This window comes from Cygnus olor, chromosome 2, assembly GCF_009769625.2.
Source record: "Cygnus olor isolate bCygOlo1 chromosome 2, bCygOlo1.pri.v2, whole genome shotgun sequence".
NCBI lineage: Eukaryota > Metazoa > Chordata > Aves > Anseriformes > Anatidae > Cygnus > Cygnus olor.
The window spans coordinates 137,529,573-137,555,356 of NC_049170.1; the positions used below are offsets into that span (position 1 = coordinate 137,529,573).

Here is a 25,784-nt window from a genome sequence, read left to right on the forward strand (position 1 = left end):
TACAGCTGTCTGTGTTTGGAAATAGGATTTATCTAGGAACATGTAGGCGTATCTCAGCAAATCATTTCTTTGCCAGTGAGGCTGCCTTGAATTTGGTATGTTCATGCTGCCTGAGCAGAGTTCATTTATGAAATGAAACATATTGTCTGTAGTTTTTGTGGACATATGATTCTGACTTAATTATGTGTCACTTTTTAGCTGAGTATTTAAGTGTTACACTCATAATATGTAGATACTTCATCATTTGTAAACTGGCAGCTTTTTTGTTGTTTACAATGTATAACTAAAAATAAGAGAGGGTTTGATATGCAGGGCCCTTTGAGAAAGGTGTGTCATATGTAGGTCAGGTTGGGTGTGCCAGGGGATCGTTAGCCTTTATGTTTTATGGGGACATTAAAAGAAAAGAAAATTTATAATGATCTTTGTCTCAGTGTAGTACTGAGTCCTTTGAAAATGCATATTAAGCTTGCTATGACTAGTAGTTCCTCAGCAATGTAGACTGCAGATAAAGATTTGTGGTCTCTTACCGTAGTGTAATGTAGAATACATTGCTTATGAATTATTTTGAGAGCTTGCCATGGGGTTTTTTGTGTGTTTTTCCCCCCCCCCCCCCCCAAAGTTTGGTCTCTGTAGTTAATGATAGCTATGTGCCTAGTAAATTCCATGTAGCACTTGGGAAGCATTTTCTACACATCATTTCTTCTACTTAGTGCTTAGAGGACTATTGTATGCCACCATAGTTACAAAACAGAAATTGTTCTCCATTCAATACATAGGGCTCTCCACAAGCCATTGCATCACCTTAGTCTGTAAGAGAAATTGCCATGTTTTTTTAATCTAGAGGCACTGATGAAACAAGATACGAGTCATATAAAGAAAGGGACACAGGAGGAAGGGTGCAGTTTGGTGCTGTTTTTTTCCCCTTGCTCTTCAAGTTAGTTGACAGATGGTGTGTATCATCTGAACTGGAAAATCAGCTGAGACAGAGCAGCAGCTCTTCTATATCACACTGGTGTAGCAAAGCTGTTGTTCATTTCTTTTTCTTTTATTGCTAAGTATATGTGCATGTAAGATTTTAATTCTTCATCCAATTAGTATTTTGTGTAACGTTTCATTATTCTTGTGTTTTAAGTGTCTACAGGATTGAGTGAAAGCCATACGGTAAATGGTGGAAGCTGGAATGAGAAGTCTGTAAAAATCTCCTCACAGATTGGTGTAGGGGAGGAGAAATGGACATCTGTTTCCTCAGCTACAGCTGGGAAGAGGAAGACTGAGACATCGGCTTGGGGCCAAGACACTGGAGATGCTAATGGGAATGGAAAGGACTGGGGCGTAACCCTGGTGGGCAGGCCCTGGAAAGAGCGTTCTTTGTTCACTCCTATTGGTAAGCTATTTTGAGAAAAATTTGCTTCACTTAAGCATTTTTACATAATTTTTGGTACTGAATCTCTGGAATAGCTTTGTTTATGTATTCAAAAAAATCTTGGAATGGTCTAGTGAAATGTGAACTAAGCATTTTCTGTTTATTGCAAGTTCTGATGGCTTATCGTGCATGTTTCTCATTAGTTTAATGGGGTTTTTGGTTTTCGTCTGAAATAAAATTATTTCTGTCAAGGAACCAAATTTTTTTATCACTTTTCTAAAATTCTGAAGGTGTATATTAAGTCATTGAAGTATAATTTTTCTTTCCTTTTTTAACATATGTATTGGAACCTAGGTTATAAGTCTGTTTTGTTGATATATGATCAAATCAGCTGTATTGTATTGACAGACATCTGTTTAGGCTTCGGGAATGAAGATTGCTCAATTCTTGGGGCAGTCTCTTTAAGTGTTTTTACTGTTTTTTCTCATTAGAACTGTTTTTTCTCATTAGAAATTATTTCTTAGTCTTTGCCAGTACAATGTTTAGCCTTTTTTGCTTATATTGTCCAGATAAATGATGAAATTTTCATTTGTCTGTGCAACAACCTTATTAGTAGATACTGTAATATTGTCCTGTCCATTGTTCAGTCTAAATGATCATGGTCTTTTCTGAAAAGCAGTGTTCTGCTATAGTCAGAAACACTGCTTTTGTCTAGACTGGTTTCATTTGTCCCACGTTTCTTGGATTTTGGTGCCTGAGACTGGACTTGGTATTCCATTGAAAGCTTTTTATTACTGAGAGGAAGCAAGTGTTTTTGTTGTTGTTTTTATTTTTATTTTTTTTTCATATTCCAGTTAGTTGTATTCTGCTTTATATTCTAATGTGGTATTTCTTAGCACCTAAACAGCTTGTTCTTGTTTTGTTACTGAGAACAAGTCATGCATGACCAGACTGATCCGCTTCTGGTTAAGTGACCAGATTGTGGATGAGCAAAGGATATCTTTTTACCATAACTTTAGTAATGTTTTCAACACTGTCTCTCACAGCATTTTTTTATTAAAGTTAGGATGGTCTGCTCTGGGTGGCTGAAAAACAGGTAGTGGTTAGTGGGTATGTTTGTACATAGTGTGCTATGTTTGGAGGCTGGTAGCAATGGGGTATCCCAGGGCTCTGTGCTTCGAGCTGTCCTGTTTATTATCTTTATAAATGATCTGGAGGAGGTGATAGTGTGACTCGCATCACAATTCCAGATTACACAAACCCTTGGGGAACCAGCTGGTACAGCCCAGATCAGGGGTGCCATCCTGAGGGGCCTAAACGGACTGAAGGAGTGGGCCAACCAAAACTCGAGGGAGTTGAAGGACAAATGTGAAGTGCTGCACCTGGGAAGGAGGAACCCTGAGCTGGGGAATGACTGGCTGGCTGGAGAGGAGCTCTGTGGGACAGGCGTCCTGGTGGACACCGAGGTGGACATGAGCCGGCCATGGGCCCTGGCAGCAGAGGACACCAGCAATGTTCTGAGCTGCATTAACAGGAGTCAGTCAGTAGATTGTGGCAGTGATTATGCCCCCTACTAAGCACTTCTTGGACCGTAACTGGAATACTGTGTCCAGTTTTGGGTCCCCCCGTACGGAAAGGATGTTGATCAGCTGGAGCAAATTCAGCAAAGAACCTCAGAAATGGTCGGTTGTTGGAGCACTTGCCCTGGGAGGAGAGGCTAAGGGAATGGGGCCTGTCTGGTTTGGGGAGTGGAAGGCTTCAGGAGAACCTGACAGCAGCCTGCCAGAACCTGTGAGGTGTTACTGGGAAGGCAGAGACAGGCTCTTCACAGTGGTGTGTAGTAGGAAGACGACAGACAACAGACGTAAATTGAAACAAGATGTTCAGACTGAGTATAAACAAACTTTTTCCTCACAAGGACGGTCAGGCATCATAAACGCACAACCTTTGTGGGTAACCAGCCTTCATCCTTGGAGGTTTTTAAGATTCAACTGAATAAAAAGCACTGTGCAGCCTGATCTGACCTGAGAGCTGACCGTGAGTTCAGGAGAGGAGGATGTGCTAGGGACCTCCTGAGGTTCTCTTTGTAGCTCGTTATAACTCCTAGTAGTTTTTCCTTATCATATAATCACATTCTAACCAGCTGCTTCTTTTTGACACATTTATGCCACTGGTTATTTTGTCTTGTTTTCTACTTTACACTTCACAGAGTTAAGTATGTTGTAATTTTTAATCAGCATCTCCTATTTGTCAAAAATTGTTCTGAACTCAGTTCTGTTCTTCAACGTAAAAGCAATTTGCTTAAGCTAGGTGTCATCTACAGAGCTAACAAATAGGCTTTTTCACAACTCCAGTGGTGTTAACAGGGGGGAAAATCAGCAATATGGGTCTCAAAACTCAATCTACTCCTCACAAAGGAAAAGTTTATATATAGAAGAAAATCTAACGTTCTGTATAGAAACAGTGGTAGAGGGAGCAAGATCTTAGTCTGAAAATGATTTCAAGCTGAATGTTCATACATTCACACCTCTGTCAGTGCTGATTGTCTCATGTAATAAGGCAAACACTGCTCTCAGCTGTATGGAATGTTAACATGGCTGGAACTTCCTCTGTTTTACTGACCCTATTCATCATTAAATAGCTAACTTTTTCAACATTGCCAGCGGTATGAAGCTTGCTTTTTCTTTCTTTTTTTTTTTCCCTCCCCCCACAGCTGCTTGGAATGTGGATGCACGGATTAATACCTCTGAACCAAATTCTACTTCTTTCTCTTCTTTTGGATTAACTCCTGGAGTTTCTGGTAAGTATGCCCTTTCAAAGATTTTTGCCTCTCTTCTCCTATACCAGATAGAAACAAATTTGCCAGGTGTTTTTCGCATCGTTTGTCCGTGGAAAATAGTAGTGGTAACTGTAAACAAGTAGAAGACCTGTTTTGTGAAAGTCTGCCAAGCTTTTTGTTGTTATGCTAAAATAATGCAATAAGGTAACTCTGAAATTGATAATCAAAAGCTAAATCAATGAGGTATTTCTGCTTGATTCTGTGTTGAATCTAAATGATTGGCATAAGAGATTGCTAAGTACTGCTGTGACTCAAGATAGATGTCTGAAGATTTTCTAGGAAAATAATTTTTACCCTGAACTTTCAGGGGTCTTGTTGTTTGTTGATTGGGGTTCTTTTTTCCCTTCAAGGAACTGAAGCACTACTTTCAAAATGTGTTGTGTAGGCAGGAGTTGAAGTCCTGAGGCTTTGCTTTGTAGGATGGGTAGGAAAGCTGAACTCCAGGGTCGTCTTGTTTTGAAGGGTGAAATTGCTGTAGAACGCAAACCTGGCTTCCTAACAGATCTTGGGTGTTAAATTACTGACATAAGTGCTACAGTGATTTATTATTTAATAAAGGGGTCAGGTTTTCTTCTCTTGCTTATTTACTCCCAATCTAAAGAGCTTGGCGTGTCTATTTTCTTCCAGCAAGTAGCTAGCCAAGCGCTTATGCATTAAGCTATGTTTACTGGTATTGCAGTTTGTGGTCTTCAAACTGTGAAACTAGCGTTCATTGTCCTATAGCTCACAAGTGCTTCATTCTCTGTGCGCATCTGTGCCAGTATAACAAAGAAGTTACAAATGCCAAGGTCTAATTCACCAGGCTCTCCAAAGAACAGCTCACTTAATGAAAACCTATCTTAAGAAAAAAAAATAGTAATTGTACAAAAAATGTTAATTAAATTGGATTTCCCAAAGGGATCTACTTGAATTTAAGCTCAGTTACTAGGCTGAAACTTAAGAAAACTTAGTTAATAAAGTGGGAAAGACTGATCTGAGATTCATCTGCAATACCATCATTCCAACTTGAATTCAGAGAGAAGCATGAAGACAGTGAAGTGTATTTATAGTCTTTGATGCACATTAGCCAAATTAATAAATATTTACTGCTTGCTGTAATGGCTAGTTAGTAAAAGATAGCGAATGTGTCAGTGTTCTTGTCATTTGAGAGATTTTTTGCATAGGCATTTATGAATTAGGGAGAACCAGGTAGCTATCTGTGGTCCTAGCTAAACTTTTCAAAAATAAGTCTCATTGTAAAGTGGTATGTTAATTTCTTTCAGTTCCACAAATGAGCTTCTTGGATTTTTTTCTGAAATTGTTTCTGTTTGCTGATTCCTTATTTTTCTTAAAATAATGATGTTAGATGTCTAACACTTTTTATTGTCATAGCTGGAATTAGGCTTTACTGTTGTTTGTCATGCTGCTTTTATGTTCCTAGAACTTTTTACTTGAACTGATTTTTTTTGTTGTTGTTGTTATGCTCAAATAATGCAATAAAGTAACTTTTAATGATAATCAAAAGCTAAATCAATAAGATATTTCTGCTTGATTGTGTGCTGAGTCTAAATGATGAGCATAAAATTCACTTAGTAGTAAATAATTTAATTGCTATATCTGTGATATAATTTTCTTTCTAGTAGTCTTCTAAGCTGATGTGTATAAGAGTTTTTACTTACACATGGTGAATAATTTTATCACCCATAAATTTTCATTGTTTTCCAATTAGAGGAGACTGCTGTAAGTCTTGTGGAATGTTATTAATCTGTATTACCTCTTTTTTTTCCCATATTCTACTGCTGACTTTGTCTTCCTTTTTCAGTTCCCTTTTTTTTCTGAATAAAACTCATTTTGAAGAGCTTGGTAGTTTTGAAGAGCTTTTCCTGTACTGTGCAGTCTTTAGAACCAGACTTTTTTTTTCTGTGGGCCTTTTTTCCTTGGTTATTGTGCTTTGAATTGCTTTACCTAAGAAGACTGAGGAAGCTTGTAACTGACAAGTACAATTTCATTTATTCTCTTTCAGGATCCAATAGTGAGCCAGTTTCTCAGGCTGGTACTTCCGATTTTCAATGGGATTTAAGTCACGCTCAACCCCCTGTTGATGACGAATGGTCTGGGTTAAGTATGTTCCTCTAAAATGTTCATTAACAAAAATTGCAATTACCATCACTTTAAAGCATAATTATTTATAAGCTATTTGCATTAACTAGTTGTGAGCATATGAAGACAAAAATGGAAATGTTTCACTTCTGTAAAGCTAAGTATCAGTTTGAGGAAAGCAGGAAAAAGTACTTCTGATGAATGATAGTAGATAATTGATAATTATTTCTTAGGCAAAATACTTGGTATTGAAACACAGAAGTGAAAGAAAGCTCATGCATTTTAGTGTAGTTCTGACTTTTGCTAGAAGGACAATGTAATTACACCAGTCTTAATTTGCTACAAATGATAAGAAATCTACTGCAAGTCTGCAGAAGTTATGTTGGTATTAGCAGAAAATATATCTGAGTAACAGAGTTTGTCTTTACATGGTTGTATCTTAATGAAAACTTAACATGCCGTTAAAACTCTTGTATTCAGTCTTAGTCTTACTTCCTTGTTTAGCAAGCATTAGGGAATTTTGTATATATGTGAAAAGCATACGCAGGCTAGAGATCGATGAAGTTACTTGGGAGTTGTAGTAAGCTTGGTGTTTATTTTTCTTTTCCCTCCTTGCTGATTTCAGGATATACTTGTAGTTTTTACCACAGTCTCTACCTAAACAAGGGCTGTAGCATAGTTAGTAGTAGTAGTGTAGGGATGTTACAGACTTACCTAAATACCTACCAGTGAAAGTGTACCCTTAAAAAAGCTTACAGCCTTAAGTCCACTTTTTGAATTGCCTTGTAGTTGATATTATATTTGACTGAATAAAGATTTTTTTTTTCTGAAATAAACAATGTAGTTTCATTAGCTCATTGGCTTAAAAACTTGGTCAACAAAGTGACCAGCAAGGCTGCCATACATACCACCTTCTAAGAACAATGTCTTATTTAATGACTGCAGGATTAGAATGGATTGATACAGTCATTGACTCCATTTTTGTCATGATCATTCTGATACCAGTTGATATAAAAATTATTCTGTCCTTATCTGGCTTAAGAATAAGGGAAGCACATTTTCAGTTAATTGTTTGGAATTGATCAGCTTTCCATTATAAGAGCATAACTTATTCACATTTCTGAACATAGAATGTCTATGTCTACAGCTTCTGTTAATCAAGTCATTTTTTCAGTAGTGTACCTCCATTACTTGGTATCTATAAGAAGGGGGAAACAGGCTTGAACTTTCCTTAAATCAGTAAGGTATATCTGTATATCACTTAACAGGTTCAGTGCATGGGAATTAACTGGATGTGCAGATGCTATAAATTTTCTATTTAGAAGAATGGAATTTTCTTAAAGGAACTAGTGACAGGGCAATAGATAATAAGCTTATTAAGTGTTACACAGTAGTAAACTTTTTCAAATCAGTTGATTCTAGTGTATAATGTTCAAAGTATGTAATATATACGTAATATACCAACTAAGTTGAGGTAATATTTTTACAAGAAGGCAAGAGATGAAAAAGTTTTCTAGGCAATCTTAAAATTCTTGTGTACTAGCAAACTACAGTGTTTGCTAGTAAATGTAATTGGCTTTATCATTGCTTTTCCTTTGGGCGTAAGTTTTTAAATGTTTAAATTGAATGCTGCCATAGTTGGCAGACCAAGCTTGCACCTTTGCCATCAATTTGGCATAGGCGAAGGGTAAAAAAAATATTTTTGGTAGTCTTTTCATTTTGTGTTTATATCATCTTTTATAAGGTGTTCGGTTTTGAAATCGACTTGCTGTAAGTTTCTGCTAAACTCAAGGGCTTAGGTCTTTCCTTCTAGCATTTTTAACTTTTATATAATTGACCCTGTCATTCCCCATCACATCATAAACGCGTGCCATTGCAAAATGACAATACTAGCAAAATAGAGTAGCGACTTGAAAGCTTGGGAAAAATACGGTATTAAAGAAAGAATGTCTGTGTTACAAGATGACTTCTGGCTCAATGAGATTTACATTTCTCAGATATGACACTTGTAAAGGATCCTTACTAAGCATCAGTATTATTCACAGTTCATCCTAATGTCTTCACAAACCAGGAAAAAGACTTGAGATGAAGAACAACCCTTAACTTTGTTGCTCTTTACATAGTTCATAAAAGTATCCCAAAGCAATTGCATGTGGCTAGCTGCGGCTGTGACTAGTTTGTAATCCTGTTGCTTTGTAAAATAATTAAAACTGACTCATTACTTACCAAAGTCTTCATCTTATCATTAACATATTTACATTTTTCAGAAATACAGGAAACACCTGTTTGTATCTTGGTATCAAAGGTAGTTTTCTGCATAGTAATTTTTTTCATTTTTCAACTGTCAAAGAGTACCTGTAAAGCAAGGTGACATTCCTGAAAATCTCTTTAATTTTTGCAGATGGACTTTCTTCTGCTGATCCCAGCTCTGATTGGAACGCACCAGCAGAAGAGTGGGGAAACTGGGTAGATGAAGAAAAAGTTGTTTCTGTTCCACAACCTGAAGAGGCATTATCTGATGTTCAGAAGGTAAAAGGTGATATTTTCCCCTTTAGCTCCAAGACTTTGCCCTTACCACTGCCATTTCTTAAAGTGACTTAAGGGTGATGATTAAGGTAATCTCTCATTTCCTTTACGCTGATAAGAGCAGCAGCATTTTGTTAACGTGGTGCTGGATGTTATAGGGGAAAATAAAAGCCAGTTAGCTCCATGTCAGATCTTATTGTCTCACCATAATGTAAGGTATTACCTTTTATTGTGTACTAATAGAGGATTTGGATCTCTCCTCATAAATACTACTCAACAATATTTTGCGTGTGTAAAAAGCAGCATTTCTGTGCCACCAGTACATTGTCTGTTTTCCATTTCCCAGCTCTTGTACTTTGTTTCCAGAGTGTGTAAAGAATGTAGTCTTTCCGAAATGAACTGAACAGATAAGATTGTGTTCACTTACTTTTATATGCCATTAAATCCCTTATAGCTAGTGTTTTATGTTTAGTTTATAGGAAGTGTGTTTCATTGTCATCTTAAATGTTTAATATCTTATATTTCCTTATTTAAGGCTTCAGATAATGAAAGAGAAAAAGCAGAACCAATTCTTCAGAGTTCGACAAGTGGGAAGTCCAAGAAAAAGAAGAAGAAAAAGAAGAAGCAGGGTGAAGAAGCTAACTCTCCTTCACAGGTAAACGGAGCAAGATCTGGATTGTCTGAAAATAAATTTACAAGGAATTCACAAAAAGTGATTCTCTGATGGACTGGTGAATATAGAGTAGTTCTGCTGGATTTCTGGAAAGCATGAAATATGTGGAAAATACTTTGAAATATTTTCTTTCAAAGCAAGATTCTGTAGTGTAGGGATGCTTCTACAGGGACTTTCCTCTGTGTGGGAAGCTCTCTGTTCCTGTGTTTTGAAAGACAGCTGCCTTGTGTGCATAGCTAGCTAGGAGAACAAGAGAAATTGAAATTCCCTTTCTAGGTGTTCTTGAAGTGCGGTCCTACTAGGACATAGTGGTTTTCTAAAGTACTTTTGTAATGTATGTGAAATATTAAGTATTTACGACTTTACAAGTACAGCTGTCCTATGTGAGATCTTTGAATGAGATGGATACTGTTTGCAAACAAGATGGCTGGAGTTGTCTGTGATATTTTTTAATTGTATTTGACAAATTACATTGAAACTCATTTATTGTAAAAAGGAAAAAAAAAGCAAAATCAAATTGCACTTGGCAATTGGAGCATGTTTAAATAGATGAAAACAAGTACTTTCTAAATAGGAAAAAGTCTTTTGACAGCTCATACTCAGAATACATCCTGCTTCTGCCTGTGGTGACGGCCATTCATAAAGGAGGAGGATAGCATTACTTCAGTCATAATTACTTTGGACTTGCTTCTTTTTTTTTAATTGTAAAAGATAAAATTACTGTCAAGTAGAGTTCCTTTAATATTGTATAAGTAGAGATGGTTGATTCGTGTCAATTTGCAACATTTCTTTTGAGGTTAAAAAAAGAAAGGATACTAGGACTGTAGCTTTCCTATGATTGAAATCTATGTTGTTCTGGAATCTGCAATAACTCTAGACATAAGTCATGATTAATAAGAAATGGTTAACAGGTGTTTTCAATGTTTTGCATGGATCTTCAAGTTAGAATAGTAAGTTTAGTGATTTAACTTGCTAGTTCTTCTTCAAACTCACATAAAATATGTATATTTATAACTCTGAAAGTTGAATGTGTTCATTGATGAGAAGTATAATTTTAACAGTACAATCTAAGTGTTCATGTTGTATTTGTTGGCTTCAGGCAGCAGAAGCTACCACCAGAGCTAAATGTAAGACAGGATATATTCTTACCCGTTAGGAGTCAACAGACTTTGACTGCATTTCTCACAAGGTTTCAGGGGAAATAAGGAAGGAAGGAATGTTTTGAGAAGGTACTTCCAGTTTAAAACTGGAGATTTGTGTTCTAGTTACCGTTCACCATAGGACCCTTTTAGTGCTTTAAACAAATTTATCTACTCTAATTCCTCGTTTAAAGGAAAACTGTCCAACATTAGTGCTTAAGGAGTAAAGGTTGAGACTCTTGGAAACTTAGGAAATGTTTTCAGTTTGTATAGAGGTATGTTTATGTTACAGACATCACTGGAAACTGCGCTGGGTTGCAAAATATTGTTAAAGCATAATATGTGAAAGAAAGCTATACGAGTTAATACCTGAAACTTCTGCATATTAAGCAAATATTAGCCAACTACTTTAATCTTTTTTAGATTTTCTTACTTATAGAAGTTAATTATGGCAACCAAACTGATGTGCAGGGAGAAAGAGTTGGAAATTTACTGCACATACAGGCTCCTAATTTTTTTCCCAATTTTGTAGGACACTGAAGAACTGGATAGAGAAGCTGGAGAGGAATTTCAAGAGGATACCTCAAAAGCTCAACCACAGCAGGAAATAGCTTTTTCTCTGAAGACCATAAGTACTAGTGAACCAGCTAAGGTAGGGTTATAAAACTGTGTTTAAGTAAGAATTTCTTATTTTGAAATGCTCAAGATGTACTGAAACGTTAGTTTGTGTATGGTAATGTTACAGTAGGGATATGTTTCAGGTTATGTTTAATTTGAAGGTGATCAAGAGGTGGAATTTTAGGCATGGTTCAATTACTAGCTTATAAAAAGGGCATCCACTCTAAGAAGCAGCATTTGCTAAATCATTAATCTTCTTCATCATGATCAAGTTTGTGGTTTTTGTTGTTGGTGGTTGAATATATAAATTCTAAAACTTTCATATCTGGAAACCTAAGAATAAATAGGTAAGAGTGCAAGACTAATATCTCAGGATATCTTACTGTTTCATTGCAACAGAGTGAAGAGCTATCAACATACTATGTTCTGAGTTGTCATTGAACCAATTCACAAACTGACCATTCATTTCAGCTCTCAGTTGAAATAAGTACTATAGAAAATACAAGTTCCTTGGTCTTTCTCCAAAATAGCTTCTTTAAATAATGTCCTACAAGCATCACACTGTAGGAAGAAGTAAAATATTTAATATTTCTGATGGTATTGATTTTTATTCCATCAAGTATGAACAATATCAATGAGACAGTACCTCAGAATATTGAGTTTCACTTCAATAACTAAGCATTTGTTACATAAAGATAGCAAGGTTATAACAAGATTGCATAAAGACAAGAAGATTTCAATGAAAATAATAGAATGGAATCTTCTACAAGAAGCTACAGGTCACCAAAGTACAGAAACTGTATATTGAGAACATGCCTTGAAAAACAGATTCAGACATGTCTTAGCTTATTATAAATATTCTGCATCAAAGTATAGCTTTTACTATGATTATTCAGTTTAGATTTACTTCAACTTTTATTCAAGGTTGGTATCAATGTGTCTGATTCATCAGCTCAGATGTAGACCTACACTGTGCACTATTATTTTTTTAGACTGGAGTGATCCTGTTGCTGTGAGTCTTAAATTCGTTGTTTGTATAGGTTGTGCCTATATATAGCTGTGTTGCAGCCAGCGGCAGTTTTGTGAAATGAGATCAAATATTGTATTAAACTTGTTGTGGAAGCAAAAGAAAAAAAGAGGGAAGAAAAATGTTACTGATGTTCCCTGAAAGTTAGTTGAACTTGGTGAACATAAAGGGCAATTTGTGAATTGTTACATCTGACAATGCAGATGGCTTATCAGTTATTTTTCAAGCCTCTTTGCCATCAGGTTTGGCTTTACTGTAATTTCACATATACAAAGATGTTTTCTGATATTGAATTGGCTGTTCCAAAACATTTTAGAAATGGTCTGTGACTGATGCCTGAAATGGATGACCTAAGTTTCCAAGCTAGGTAATTGAGTCTTGAGCAAATGTTCTGAAACATGAAAACAAAATATGAGGAAAATTAAAATTCGAGTGCCTCACCACCCTCTGAGTGAAGAATTTCTTCCAAATTGCTAATCTAAATCTCCCCTCTTTTAGTGTAAAGCCATTCCCCCTTATCCTATCACTGCACTGCTAGACAAAGAGTCCCTCCCCAGCTTTTTTGTAGCCCCGCTTCAGGTACAGGGATTGTATTGTACAATTGTACTGGAATGTACATTTAAATCTTAATCAAGTTGTTTTACATGCGGGTGGAGAGTGACCCTGTCCTAACAAAACTGTGAGTGATGCCAGTAAACTGAATTGGTTACCTTGCACAACTAAGAACTTTCGTAAGTCCTCTTCCTGTTTGAGGCAACGTTGATTTTGTTGAAGTTAATGTTCTTGTGTAGCTAATCGTTGCCAACAATTAGACAACATAAGAATTGGCAAAGCCTGGAAGTCCTGCAATATGGGAGTTCATTTTATCAGCATAGGCAGTATTTAAAAAAAAATATTGTCATCCTTAGTGTGATGTTATTTATAATTCCAGTAGTTCTCTTATTAAACTTATTTCAGTTGTGTAAGAACACAGAAAACTTCTCTATCCATAGTAGATTAGAGAACTTCTACCTTATTTTTTGTTATTTTTTTCTAATTAAAATTATTAAAGCTGTTTAATTTCTTGCTCAGTATTATATGGCTTTAAAATGTATGTTGCCCTATTGTATGTTTTGACTAAATTTTTGTGAGATGCTTATGTTACCAGCTTGTACTGTTGCCATCACTAACAATAACCTAGGACCTGTGTACATCTGCATCAAGGGATGGATGTAGACATCACTGTTACGTTCTGTTAGTTTCACATCCTTGCTGTTGTAGGACAACTACGGCCATGAATTCTTAATAACATCCTAAAGTTTTAGGTTTGTTTCTTGACTGATGCCGTGTTTTTCCAGTATACTCTTATCTGAAGCCTTCTGTCAGTAGGTTGCTTGCTGTGGGATCATACAGTTCTTTTTTGTTCTGACTTTCCTACTAAAATGTTTTTCTTTGCATTTCAACTTGTGTTTTACTTAGCTTTCATTCTAGTAAGTGCTACGTAGTAAGCTACAGTTACAGTTCATCTCTGTAGTGGGAATCTTCAAAATAGACCATATAATTGGAAAATAAGCTATCTTTCACCTGGTAGTTCATCCTACAGTAGTTTTCACTGAAATGTTTTTGACTACTCTCACGAATACCTGTTGTTCTAATATAAGCACAGAATGTGAGCAACGACCAAGTAGTTGCCCGCTGGGTAGGAATGACTGCAAATGCTTTCTGAACCATATAAATGCTTTTTTGAGTTGTAGTTTTTGACCTAACCAGTTTGCCGTTTTGCCTTGAAACAAAATGTGTATGCATCACTGTCTTCCACCTATTCTGAATACATATTCTAGAATCCTTTTCAGATTTTAGTGACTTTCAGATTGTATTCTCTTTCTATGCACGTCATGTGTTTTTTAAGGTGAACTAGTTTACGTGGCTACTTTACTTGTATGCAACTGAAAAGTTTTGGCACTAGATGGCAGTCACAGTCTTATGGCTTTGAATGCAATTTTAAAGGATTTTAATACTGGCTTAATTTTTCAGTGCCATCTTCCCAGCACCTGCTAAGTATTGTTCCAAAATAACACTGTATAAGAATGTCTTTATATATATATGACTTAGTAAACTCTTGGAATTTTTTTTCTGTTTTTTTCAAATAGCCTGAGGAGGCTCCTTCACTTGCTGTTTCTACTGAGCCATCTGTAATTGTATCAGAGAGCGATTCCGACAAGATCGCTTCCCAAGTGCCACAGATGCTGCAAGAGACAGATGTTTCTAGTCCCAATATTAAGCAAAACAGTGTGCCTCCTCCACAGAGTAAGTATCTCAGTACAATTTTATCTGAATTCAGTGTGGTGTTTTTTTTCCACAGAGCATGTACAGTCAGAATGCTTCGCCATGTGGTTTGGATGCGGAGTAGCACATCAGATGCTTCTATATTTCATTGAGGGATCTTATTTAAAAGAAAGCTAAATGATAGTATTTTGGCAACTGTCCTTTCACTGTGAGGAAAAACAAACTTCATATGCTTGCATGACTGAAAATGTTTGTTGTCCTTGTCAAGACCTTAACAGACATTTGAATGTACTCTTCCCCATCAGGACGGGAGTTCTGTGCTGTAACTATGTAGTTAATATATCAATTAACTGCTTTTTGTTGTGGTTCTAAAATAAAAAGGCTTTTGTGACTAATTCCCACCTCAGCAAATGGGAGAATATCTCATATTAAACATATAAAAAAAATTTGATGACTTTTGCTGCTTTTGGCAGCCAGCACGTTTTAAGGCCAATCTATTTATTCAAATAATATAGCGATTCTTTATTCAATTCTGGATACCATGTAACCACATCTTTATGTAGTTCATTATTTTAAAAATTAATCTTTCCATGTGCAAGTGTAACTCAGTGGTTAAAAATGATGTAATCAGATAAAAGTGAACAAATAATGTTACCTGTGTACATATATATTATTTCCAGTTAGCCAACAGCTGATAATGACCTTATTGCAGATGTTACATTAACAAAAATGAGTGACTTTCTCTATGGTGTAAGAAAAATAAGTTGAAGTTATCAAACGTTCTTTTAGAGGTACTTCAGATTAGCCTATTCGGTACAAACAGGTAAATGGGAGGTCTACAAAAATCATGCTGGCTGAAGAACAGCTTCATCGTGTTATGGAATGTACTCTTTAGGATTTTAAAAGTCAGTTCTGTGTAAACTTCCTCAGTTGTAACTCTGTAGTTATGCTTTGTTTTTAGCAAAGTCTGAAGAAAGCTGGGAATCCCCCAAACAAGTTAAAAAGAAGAAAAAAGCAAGAAGGGAAACGTGAACTTCCTGAGATGGACATGTGTTGCTGAATACTGTCATGAAGATTATGCTGTTTATGCAATAATTTGTGAACATGTACAGAATTTTATATAAGTTTCAAACAATTTTTAAAAACAGAACTGCTGTGAACACAAACATCTTTAAAAAAGGAATCAAAGGAAAGTAACTTTATGATATAGAAAACAGAACATGCTACATTTGAAAGACATTCTGAAGAGTCTGTTTTTCCAACTTTTGGAGAGAGATCTTAAAATAAAAAACAAAACTGGTTTTACAACACAGTGCCCTGTTTACAACAGATTATACTCTCATCTACAGCTGCGGATAAAAGGTTGATTTCAAGGAAGGGTTTTCTGTAAAATATTTGTCTGTATAATAATGGGTGTTTCTTGCCTCTCTTTTTAGTGATGCAGTAGAAGCACAGAATGTCAACCATTTGAATTTGTTTCATGCCTAAATCAAAGTGCTTTGATAAAATACGTAATCTGCCATATCTTTACAGTATGTTGGTTAGCAAGTCTGCTAGCTATTACAGGAATCAAGTGCAAATCATTAACCATTTGTACAGTCAGACCTTCATGGTTTATTATATGAAGTTAACACAATAAAACTGCTTTGGGTTAAAAGTTTGAGAATGTGATTTGAAACTTAAGTATGGTTCATGAAGTTATTTTTGATAATGTCTATTACCTTACTTGAATTGCTGAAGATAACAATATATTTTTAAGAACGCAGTAATGTGCATAAAATTGGTTTTTCTGCTTCATTCCCTACAGTTCTTGGTTGATTCAGACTCCCATCTAAAATTGCACCCCTTTAACTTTTAAGCTCATACAGTGAATTGAAATCAAATGTTCCCTTCTCTTAACGCTCTAATTTGCCATACCCAATTCTGTTTTGTTCTCTGTTACTAAAACTCCGAAGAAAACAAGGTGAACTTTTTTCACTCAACAAATTATATGGGATTTCAATGATCTGTTGGAGAACTGGAGTGGCTTCAGACAGCTTTAATTGACATTGTCAAGACCAGTTATCAGGAACACTTTTTTTTTACTGCCTTAACCTGTAGTATGTAGAATGTGTCTAGACTTCTGGACAGGAGTTAGTGTTTTTATAAAAATAAATAAACATTCATGCAAGTATAGCAGTTGTAAAAAAAAATAAAAATAAAAATAAAAATAAAAAATAAAAAATTAAAATAAAGAACATTTCCCGCTTGAAACTGTTAATTAAAATGGTGTTTAAGATGTGTTGTCATTTTCAGGCACTGTGTAATTACGTAGTATCAAACTGACAGATGTGTTTGTCTGTAAGGTGCATGCTCAGCCATGTACACTGTAAATAGTCTTTACAAAAAAAATAAGGATGGTAATTAACATCACCTGGTAAAATTCTGTTAAAGAGCCAAAATGTTTTGTAAATGATTTGGTTTTGTGGCACAAACAGGATTGTTAACAGCTGCAGCACATGGTACTGATCAACAACCTTTCACTGTTCTACTGTACGTAAGTGCATTTGAACAGGATTACAGGGCAAGAACAGTTAATGCAGCAAGCTGGTTTTAATTGTACTGAAGATGCACCTTGCTAATGGACAACTTACCTAATAAATGGATACTAATTTGCACAGGTATTAATCCCTGTATATCAGGAACATGTGACACTCTAAACTGATCTGTCAAAATAAATTGAGCATATTGACAGTACTGATTTATTTACTGGGAGGGAAGAATGCCTGGAACCGATGCCTGTCAGGCAGGATTCATGTGAGCTAAATTTAGAACTGAAGTACAGTTTTCAAGGAGTATATTAAGGCAGGCACTCAAACAGGATGTTACAAAACAGAGTTATATGCATGTAAATAATCTTTTAATTTTACTTATCCTTTTCTTGGCAAAAGTAAAAAAAATTTTACTTCTCAATTCAGGTTTGTAATGTATGTCCAAAATGTGTTTCTAACCTGTATGTTGAGCTATGGGCCTTTCTTGTAGGGGAAAAAAAAAATGAAGCATTTATGTGATGAGGGTGACTGCTCTCAAGAGCTTTCACTGAATAAATTTATTCTTTTCATCTCTTCAGGATAAAATTGGTGGTATTTGGGGGTTATTAAGCTCTAGCTATTGGAAAGTTTGTCATTCTGGAAAAAAGAATCTAGCTACCAACACAGGAACCCTGCTGATTAACTGCTACTCCTAAGCAGGATCGTATAAATACATAGCCTTCCTTTCAAAATGTTACCCATTTTAGCAGCACCTCTTACTGTTTTCTTAATGTGCAGTTTCAATGTCTTAGAAAGCAAACCTTGCTTTATTTGACATTCATTAAAGAGGTATATAGCGTGTTGTCTATAAATAGAAACGTGGTTATCTATGTATTGTCATGTTTCTATGAGTCAAGCAATGGTTATTTTTAATGATACACTGAATCCAGACTTCGGTACTTGGGTAGAGAAAACGCTATTTAAAGAAATTTAACAATCTTTTTTTTCTTTTATTTGTTGTTGAATGCATGAAATGGTTTCATAAATCCAATATGTTGGTTTTTTTTAAATACTCTGGAATTATTTGTATGCGTAATTTAAACTTGTGATGATGTGTAATTGGGTAGTCATGGCATAGTTTTCTTTTGTGGGGAGGGAAGGATGTACAGTATTCATGTGTGCTTGTTACAAAGGTAACAACCTGTGCATTGGTTCGGAGGGGGATGAAAACTGTATTTCTGATGCCCTTTTAGAAGTCTAAAGAAAAAAAGTGCAAGAGAAGAGCACTACTTTAATATTTACTAAGAATGTACATATTAAAAACATTTCAAACTTTATAGAAATACTTCTAGTATTGTTGTGTTGTAACTGAATTGTATCTCACTGGAAACTGCCTTATTAATGGTTATTAGCCATGGGATTGGCCTGTGAAATAAGGCTCTTTATAACTGCAGATGACATCAGAATACATAATTTGAGCAGACTTTCATCTATTATTAACTGTAGTAGTTTTGCTTTTACATGTCTCAAGTTGGTCTCTGGCTAAGATTTGAGTTGTTAAGATACAAGTCTTTGCAGTGACCATAACGATAACCATTTCTACTTATGAATTTCTTTCTAGTGAATGCTGCAAACCAATGAAGGATAGTTTGAGTTTTCCAGGCTGACTCTAAAAGCTTTCAGTATAGTTCTGCTGTAAAAGGAAGAAAAAAAATATATAAAATGGAACTACCTTTCTAAAGATACTGCTAAAATATTTTACTATTAAAATGGGTTAGAGTTTGTGGGGTTTGGGCAGAGAGGGGCGAGGACCAGAAGAGGTTCCATGGCTGATAATGAACCTGAAAGCAGTATGATATAGCCATGTGTCGTCTTCCGTGTAGGATTAAGAGAGCCACTGCTAGTTGTGTCAGGAGCCAAGTGGGAAAACTTGTATGTCGTCAGATGGGTGGGGGGTACTCGGTGTTTTCTGGACTAGCATCTTGCTAGTAAAGGTTCACAGGTTGTTCTTATTGAAGAAAAAAACAGTTGAATTGCTAAAAATTTTCTAGTGTCTGTATAGGATCCCTTCTGTTAATGAAACTTGACCTTCTGTTTCTTAAATACCAAGTTAGTTGAACCAAACTGAAAATTTCCAGTTCGTTGAAGATCAGTTTCTTATTGAAACCATGTCGTCTAATTTTGGTGTGTTCTGTAAAAGAACATTTCACAGAAAATTGCATTTGAAACTCTTAATATGAAACTAATGGTTTCAGGATTTCTTACGGTGCTGTTAAAAGAGCAAGCTTGCGAACATCTGCAGTTCAAAGCAAGTAGATTTTCTGTCCTTCATCAAGTGACCTCTGAAACTGGCTTAGTATTTTTAAGACAGTTCTGTTTTCTCAGGAATATCAACTCTTCTGCGCGCACACAGTTTCCACGTAGCTGTTCAATAGACTGCCTTTGAGCTGAGTGAGTTATTTCAAATGTCTGATGGAGTATAAGCCAAGTACTTTGTTACTGAGAGCTTTGTTTTTAGAGGCCACTGACTGAAGCTGCCACCAGGCCCATTCACAAACACCTTGTCCTTCCCAATATTCCTATCTCCTAGACCATCTTTATCTATGTAGCTGACCAGTGAAGTCATGCCTCGACCTATACCCACAATTGAAGCTGCACGTGGGAGATCCCTTTTGCTGTTTTTATTTATTTACAGGTTCCAGAGACGGGCTCTAAGAGCTGTCTGTTCTGAACTAATGTGATTTAAAAATAATAATAATAATGAAACAAAAAAACTTGGAGATGGAAGATGACTTATTAAAAAGCAAAACTAATGTTATTTGAACTTGATCTAGAGAGTGATGGTGAACTGATGTTCAAAATTGTTCATTTTAGAGTTAAACTGCATTTTTTAGTAACTCAGGAAAACAAGTAGCTACAGAGGGGTGTGCAAATTTTGACCAAGTATTGCATTATTATGGCTACCTAATTACATGTTGCGTTACTGATGATGTGATTAAAGGGAAGGAAGAAAAAAAAAGATTTTGAGATTGCTGCCATTCACATATAGAAAGGGCATGTCCAGGTAATGAGGCTGGGCAGTTGTGAGTAGTTACTCCAGCAATGAAACCACAGATAACAGAGCTGAGCAAGGTCTCTAAGTTCTTCTGGAAAAGCTGGTAGTAGCAGGCTGTCACCCAGTGATCAGCAGCTTCTATGGGCACCATGTCCCACTGCTTATATGGGAATTTGGGGGGAGAGGGCCCATACATGTTCTGTGTTTGCTGATGCTGCTGTCTTAAGATTCCTCATCTCAAGACTTCCTCTTCTATGTTATGAAAGGGGTACGGTTATGGATCTCATACCTTGGCTTCGGCTAACCTATTTGTATGAGTGCGAATGTATTTAAGTGTTCTTCTGGAGTGGGCTCAGGATGCTCAGCAGTGGTAGAACGGAGCTGGAAAATCAATACCCTGCTATTTTATGTCCATATATTATAGAGGTGGTGTTCAAAGTCATTCAACTCATGCAGCCTGCTAACATAGCAACTTCTTTACAGTATTTTTAAAACATTTAAGGATGTCCTGCATTGAATATAAAAATGTTTGGTAGGCTGTGACAGAGACACATGATTGAAGGCTTCCAGAGTTTGGTGTGTCTGCAACTGAGAGGGGCAGATTTTTACATATCCAGTGATTGTCATGTTGGATTTCCATAGTAACATCACCTGGGTAATAGGGAAAACTGAGGTCAGAAGCAGTGCACGTCACATCAGAAACTAGTTTTTTGCTTGTTCACTTCCAGGTAAAATGTCTGTCATGCAGCACATGGTTAAGACACAGAAGCATGACTGCGAGTGCTTCACTCTATTAATAATTCCCTCGCTAATGACCTTGACTTCGTGCTAGTATGCTGCTGGAGTTCATCCTTCTGTGCTTCCTGAGAACATCTTATGGGAGCAGGATTTCTTATGTAAGGACTTAATGTAGTGCTGACAGCTCTGGAAACCACCGTGCCTTTTCTCTCACGCAAAATGTTTTGCTTCTGCTTCGTGTTGCTACTGCGTTGAGAACATGATACACTGCGAGGCTTTAAACACCTTAGATTTTACTGTTCCAAGTATTTTTTGGCCAGCCCACCTCAAAAACAGTTTTTTGCCAGCTTAACTGGGGGGAGAATTGCTACCTGCAGATCGTGTTTGTTATTTATGGTGAATTAGTGGCTCAAAGGGAGCTGTCGGCAGGCTGTTCCTCCAGCACACCAAGGACATCTTGCTCAGCACGGCCAAAAGTCAGCACCTTGTGCTGAGAGGGTATTGAGGTGTCACCCATGGTAGTTAAGTGGTCTAAGGGTTCACGTAGGCTAAACATCAAAGGGAAAGGGGGAAAAAACATGCAGATGTACATGTTCAAAGTAAGCTTGGTTTTGGAGACCATCCTGCTGGTGATCAGTTACTTTTATGTTAGAGTGGAAAAGAAAGTCAGGCTCTGAGCAAATGTCAGGTACTTCAGTACTAGAGTGTGAAACAAGGAAGCTGCAGGATGTATAGTAACAACATTATACAGGTACATACCTACTGACTTGCCCCAACAAGACTGACTTAATTTCAGAGCGCTTTCAGATTCAGAATTGGTTTAAACATTGTCCAAATATTCATCAGCTTGCAAACTGGGAGTATGCCGATGAACACTCCTAATAAAGCTCAAGATGACTGCAGCATTTAAAATCCCAAGTCCGTGCATGTCATCTGGGCTCAAGCTGGAAAACAGCATAAATCATGTTTAAGCAAGGTGCTAAGATGGTGTAAAATCAGAGGGGCTACTCCGTAGAGTGTCACTGACCTGCAGAGATGGGGTTTCCACATGCCACACCTGAGCCACTCCTGTTCCAAAGGTTTGTATGTAGATGCTTGACTCTAATGATGTGATGAGCTGTAATTGTGTGTTATTGCAATTAAACTTTCCAAAGTCAATTGGGAGATCTTCACAGCATTAGCCCAGTCAGGATTTCCCAAAGTTGCCTCAGATTATAATCAAACATGTTCAGATGTGTATGCCTATAAAATGTTATATAGCGGCAGTACAGTAATAAACTTTGTATTCATAATCTATGAATGTACCTTTACAAAAATATAATGACAAGAATAAGTGTGAGATGTGCTTTTGAAGTGATGTTTATGCTGCTCTTGGGGATGAGTTGCCAAATAATGCTATTTCAGTAGGATTATATTGGTATTTATGAGGTCGTTTGGTATACAAAGTGGAGAATGAAATATCAGGCACGTTATTTAAAACATCAATCTTACTTCTGGCATGAGGGATCCTAAGATACTTTGGTCATTTGGAGGAGCTTGTTATGAAGAGAAGCCAGGAGTATCTTTGGTTTCTGTAATTGGAAGAACATTAGCAGCCTTGACCCGTCTCTCTTTAGAAGAGAAAACATAAAATATATAGCACTAGAGAGGTTCAGTCTCACACCCCACATACATGGCTGTACTGGTGGCTGTGTTTTATGTAGCTTTTCATCTGGTTTTCCTAGCAGTATTTTCTGATACAAGCAAAAGTTTAATTAGAAGTTTGTTCCAATTTATAAAACTTTCTGCACCACTAATACCAAAAAAGAAGTGTTTTCCTTGCTTTTGAATTAACAAATCCATGTGTGCTGTGTTTCAGAAAGGACATACCATGACCTGTAATATGTATGGTGTATATGAAAGGTGTTACACTGCATGTATAGTGCTTGCAGATTGCCTCTGCATGGGCTGCAAGAAAAGGTGAGTATTGGCTTAACTGCATCCGAATCACCATCAGGTACTCAGCAAGTCAACCATCAAGGGGGCTTTTCCTGGGGATTCAGAGCAGACTGCTGAAGGGGGCAAACCTCATTGACATTTTCATTGTATGAAGCCAACAGCTACTGTGGCACATTCTCCAGGCTTGGCTGGCAAAAGAATCAGTCTCCATTGGTGACTCCTTATTAAGCAGTAGATGGGTAAGTTGTCAGAGGATGACACTAAGAGAAAAACTCAAGTGCTCCTCTTAGCATAGAGGGGAAAAAATATATCAGTGAGACTGGAAGTTTCTGTAAAGCTCCGTGGCAAACCTCTTACTGCAATGAACACCGGTGAAAATTGTACGGCATGTCCTGGAGTTTGCTCAAGAGGCCAGCAAACTTCAAAGAGAGCAGGAGAAGAGGAATAACTCCACAGATACTCAAAATAATGATGGAGATGGTATTTAGTTGGTTTAAAGCTGGTGACGATTCAGAGCTCAGGTTTCTGGTGCATGTGGCTTAATATAGGGACTAACAACATGCATCTGGGGAAAGTCTAAGCAGGCTCCAAGTGGTAATGTGAGTAACACAAAAAGACAAAACTGGAAGTGTTTGCTGTGTAAGCTACAGAAAGTAACGAGATACAATTATGGAAGGTGTGGTGTTTTAGTTTCTCCTGACGTAAAATTAAGTCCTGGTTCTCGATAGGATGGAAGAAGATACTTTATCACTACACTGAGGTCAGTATTAAAAGACCAAATGGTCATGATTTCCGATAGTTCTTAGGTTTATTTATTTTTTTCTTATAACTATGTAAACATAAGACTGAGTAAAACTGGGAGGAACATCTATTCTTTTGCATTAATAAAAATTAAATATTGAGCCTTTAAAAGAAGGGGAGAAACCTGTTATCACATAAAGAAAAAGGGAATAAAATTTGGCAAAATTCCCAGTGTTGAGCCATACTCAAAGTCATAAATTAAAAATTAACTAATCTAACTAATGGAACTAAGAGGAAGTAAATACTCTTTATGTACATTAGCTTTTCTTAGAAGGTCTGCCTCTCCCATCAATAAAAGTCTTGTGACCTCTTTGACTGCAAACTCACCACGGTATAAAAACTGTCACTTAGATTTCCTTTGTTTAAGCAATCTGGCAAGCAGCATGGTCTTGTTGGCAATGTAACAACCTATTTATCCAACAGCTAGAATCCCATCCTAATATGCTGTATGTCATGCTTCAGAATTGGTTGTTTGCAGACTATGGATAAAATGTACCCGCATATACCAGCTGGCTTAATACTGTGTCCAGCATAACTGCTCAGGCTAAAAGGAAAAAAAAAAAAAAAAAAAAAGCCCTAAGCGTGACCTACTGGGTCATCATAGTGAAAGGTCAAGTGTAAACCCTGAGATGTTTGAATCTGAACAGTGAGGAGGAATGAGGGCACAATACCAACCCTGTGTCCATTTAGTAAATAATGTTGTGCCTGGTGCCTGCAATTTTTAAGGCTCTTACAACACTGTCTAGATGCAGACCTGAGAGAAGCAATAAATATATACTTAAGGGACTGGAAATAGTATTTGGCTGGTAGAAACTTAATTTGACAAAAAGATCTGGAAAAGACTTCATTGCAGAGTAGAAGTTACTAGACATTAGGTGCTAAAGGGCTTATTCGCCTGGCAGAGAAAGAGGTGACAAGTTTGTGTTGGATATAAGACATCTGGGCTTATTGATGGGGTTGATAACGGGTTGAGACCAAGCTGCTATGATCACTGGTGGTGTCTCCACTTCTCTCTGTCTTTTGGATGAAGAATGGTTCCCTCTCAGGGAGCTCTCAGGAGATGGGTACAAGTTACTGGTTTAAATACAAGGGCAGCTAGATGAGACTTGAAGGCTTGTGCAAGAGGAGCCAGCACACACTAGCTCGTGCTTTCTTCTGGCCATATGTTCTTCAAATGGGAGCAGTCCATGTGTGACAAACATGCCCACAGAGGTGACTGAAGTACCCGTTGCACTGGGTTGCGACAGCCAAGTGTTCTGAGCCAGTGAAGGGGAAAAGTCAAAGCTGTTCTTCTCCACTGGGCATGAGATGGGGCACAAGGTTCACTAGCTGTATTCAGCCAAGAGAAATAAAAGTATTAGAGAAGTTCACGGACTTCCCCAAGGTAAAAGGAGAGAGAAATTGATCTTCTTTATTGCTTAAAGTACTAACAGCATATAACCCCTGCGGCATGGCAAGGTACAATGTGTAAACATTCCTTTTACATATTGTCGTGCTCCAACTTTAGATGTACTTTTCAGGCTTTTTCTTTATATTCTTAACTTTCATGTTGTGGCGGTTTAACAGTGACAGCTCAGCACCTCCATGCCACACTCTTGCTCCTCCTCCTCAACAGATCGGGGAGAAAACAGGATGAAAAAAAAAGGTTCAGGGGTTGAGATAAGGGCAGGATGATTGCTCACCAACCACAGAGGCAAAACAGGCTCAGCAAAGAGAGATTAATGTAATTTATTGCCTACTCCCAATAGACCAAAACAGTGAGAAACTAAAAACAAATAAAATACACCTTCCCCCCCCCATCCACCCTCTTCTAAGTCCTCCCCTCAAGCAGCACAGGGGAATGGGGGCTGTGGTCGGTCCCTAACATTTCATCTCTGCTGCTCCATCACGGTCCCTCTCTGCCCCTGCTCCCCGGGGGGTCCCTCCCACGGGATGCCGTCCTTCCCGAACTGAGCCTGCGGGGGCTGCCCACAGGCAACAGCTCTTCAAGAACTGCTCCCACATGGCTCCGTACCACGGGGTCCATCCCCCAGGAGCAAACTGCTCCAGCACGGGTCCCCCACGGGCGGCAGCTCCCCCCAGACCCCCTGCTCCTGCGTGGGCTCCTCTCCACGGGCTGCAGCTCCGGCCCGGGGCCTGCTCCTGCGGGGGCTCTCCATGGGCCGCAGCCTCCTCCAGGCCACATCCACCTGCTCCAGCGGGGGCTCCTCCAC

General features: G+C 37.4%; 1 protein-coding gene across 2 annotated transcripts in view; it reads left to right on the forward strand.

Annotated features, from left to right (window-relative positions):
* The window catches only part of MTDH (metadherin), a 33,066-nt gene extending 14,690 nt beyond the window's left edge, over positions 1-18,376 (forward strand). The window contains exons 6-13 of one of the 2 annotated variants that reach the window (XM_040546602.1): positions 1,133-1,384; positions 4,077-4,163; positions 6,205-6,303; positions 8,683-8,810; positions 9,343-9,462; positions 11,152-11,271; positions 14,394-14,550; positions 15,491-18,376. In XM_040546602.1, coding sequence (XP_040402536.1) covers positions 1,133-1,384; positions 4,077-4,163; positions 6,205-6,303; positions 8,683-8,810; positions 9,343-9,462; positions 11,152-11,271; positions 14,394-14,550; positions 15,491-15,561 — 1,034 coding nt within the window. In that variant the 3' untranslated portion in view covers positions 15,562-18,376. The remainder of the gene's footprint in view (positions 1-1,132; positions 1,385-4,076; positions 4,164-6,204; positions 6,304-8,682; positions 8,811-9,342; positions 9,463-11,151; positions 11,272-14,393; positions 14,551-15,490) is intronic. The other variant, XM_040546603.1, reaches the window with a different exon arrangement.
* The last annotated feature ends 7,408 nt before the right edge of the window (positions 18,377-25,784 follow it).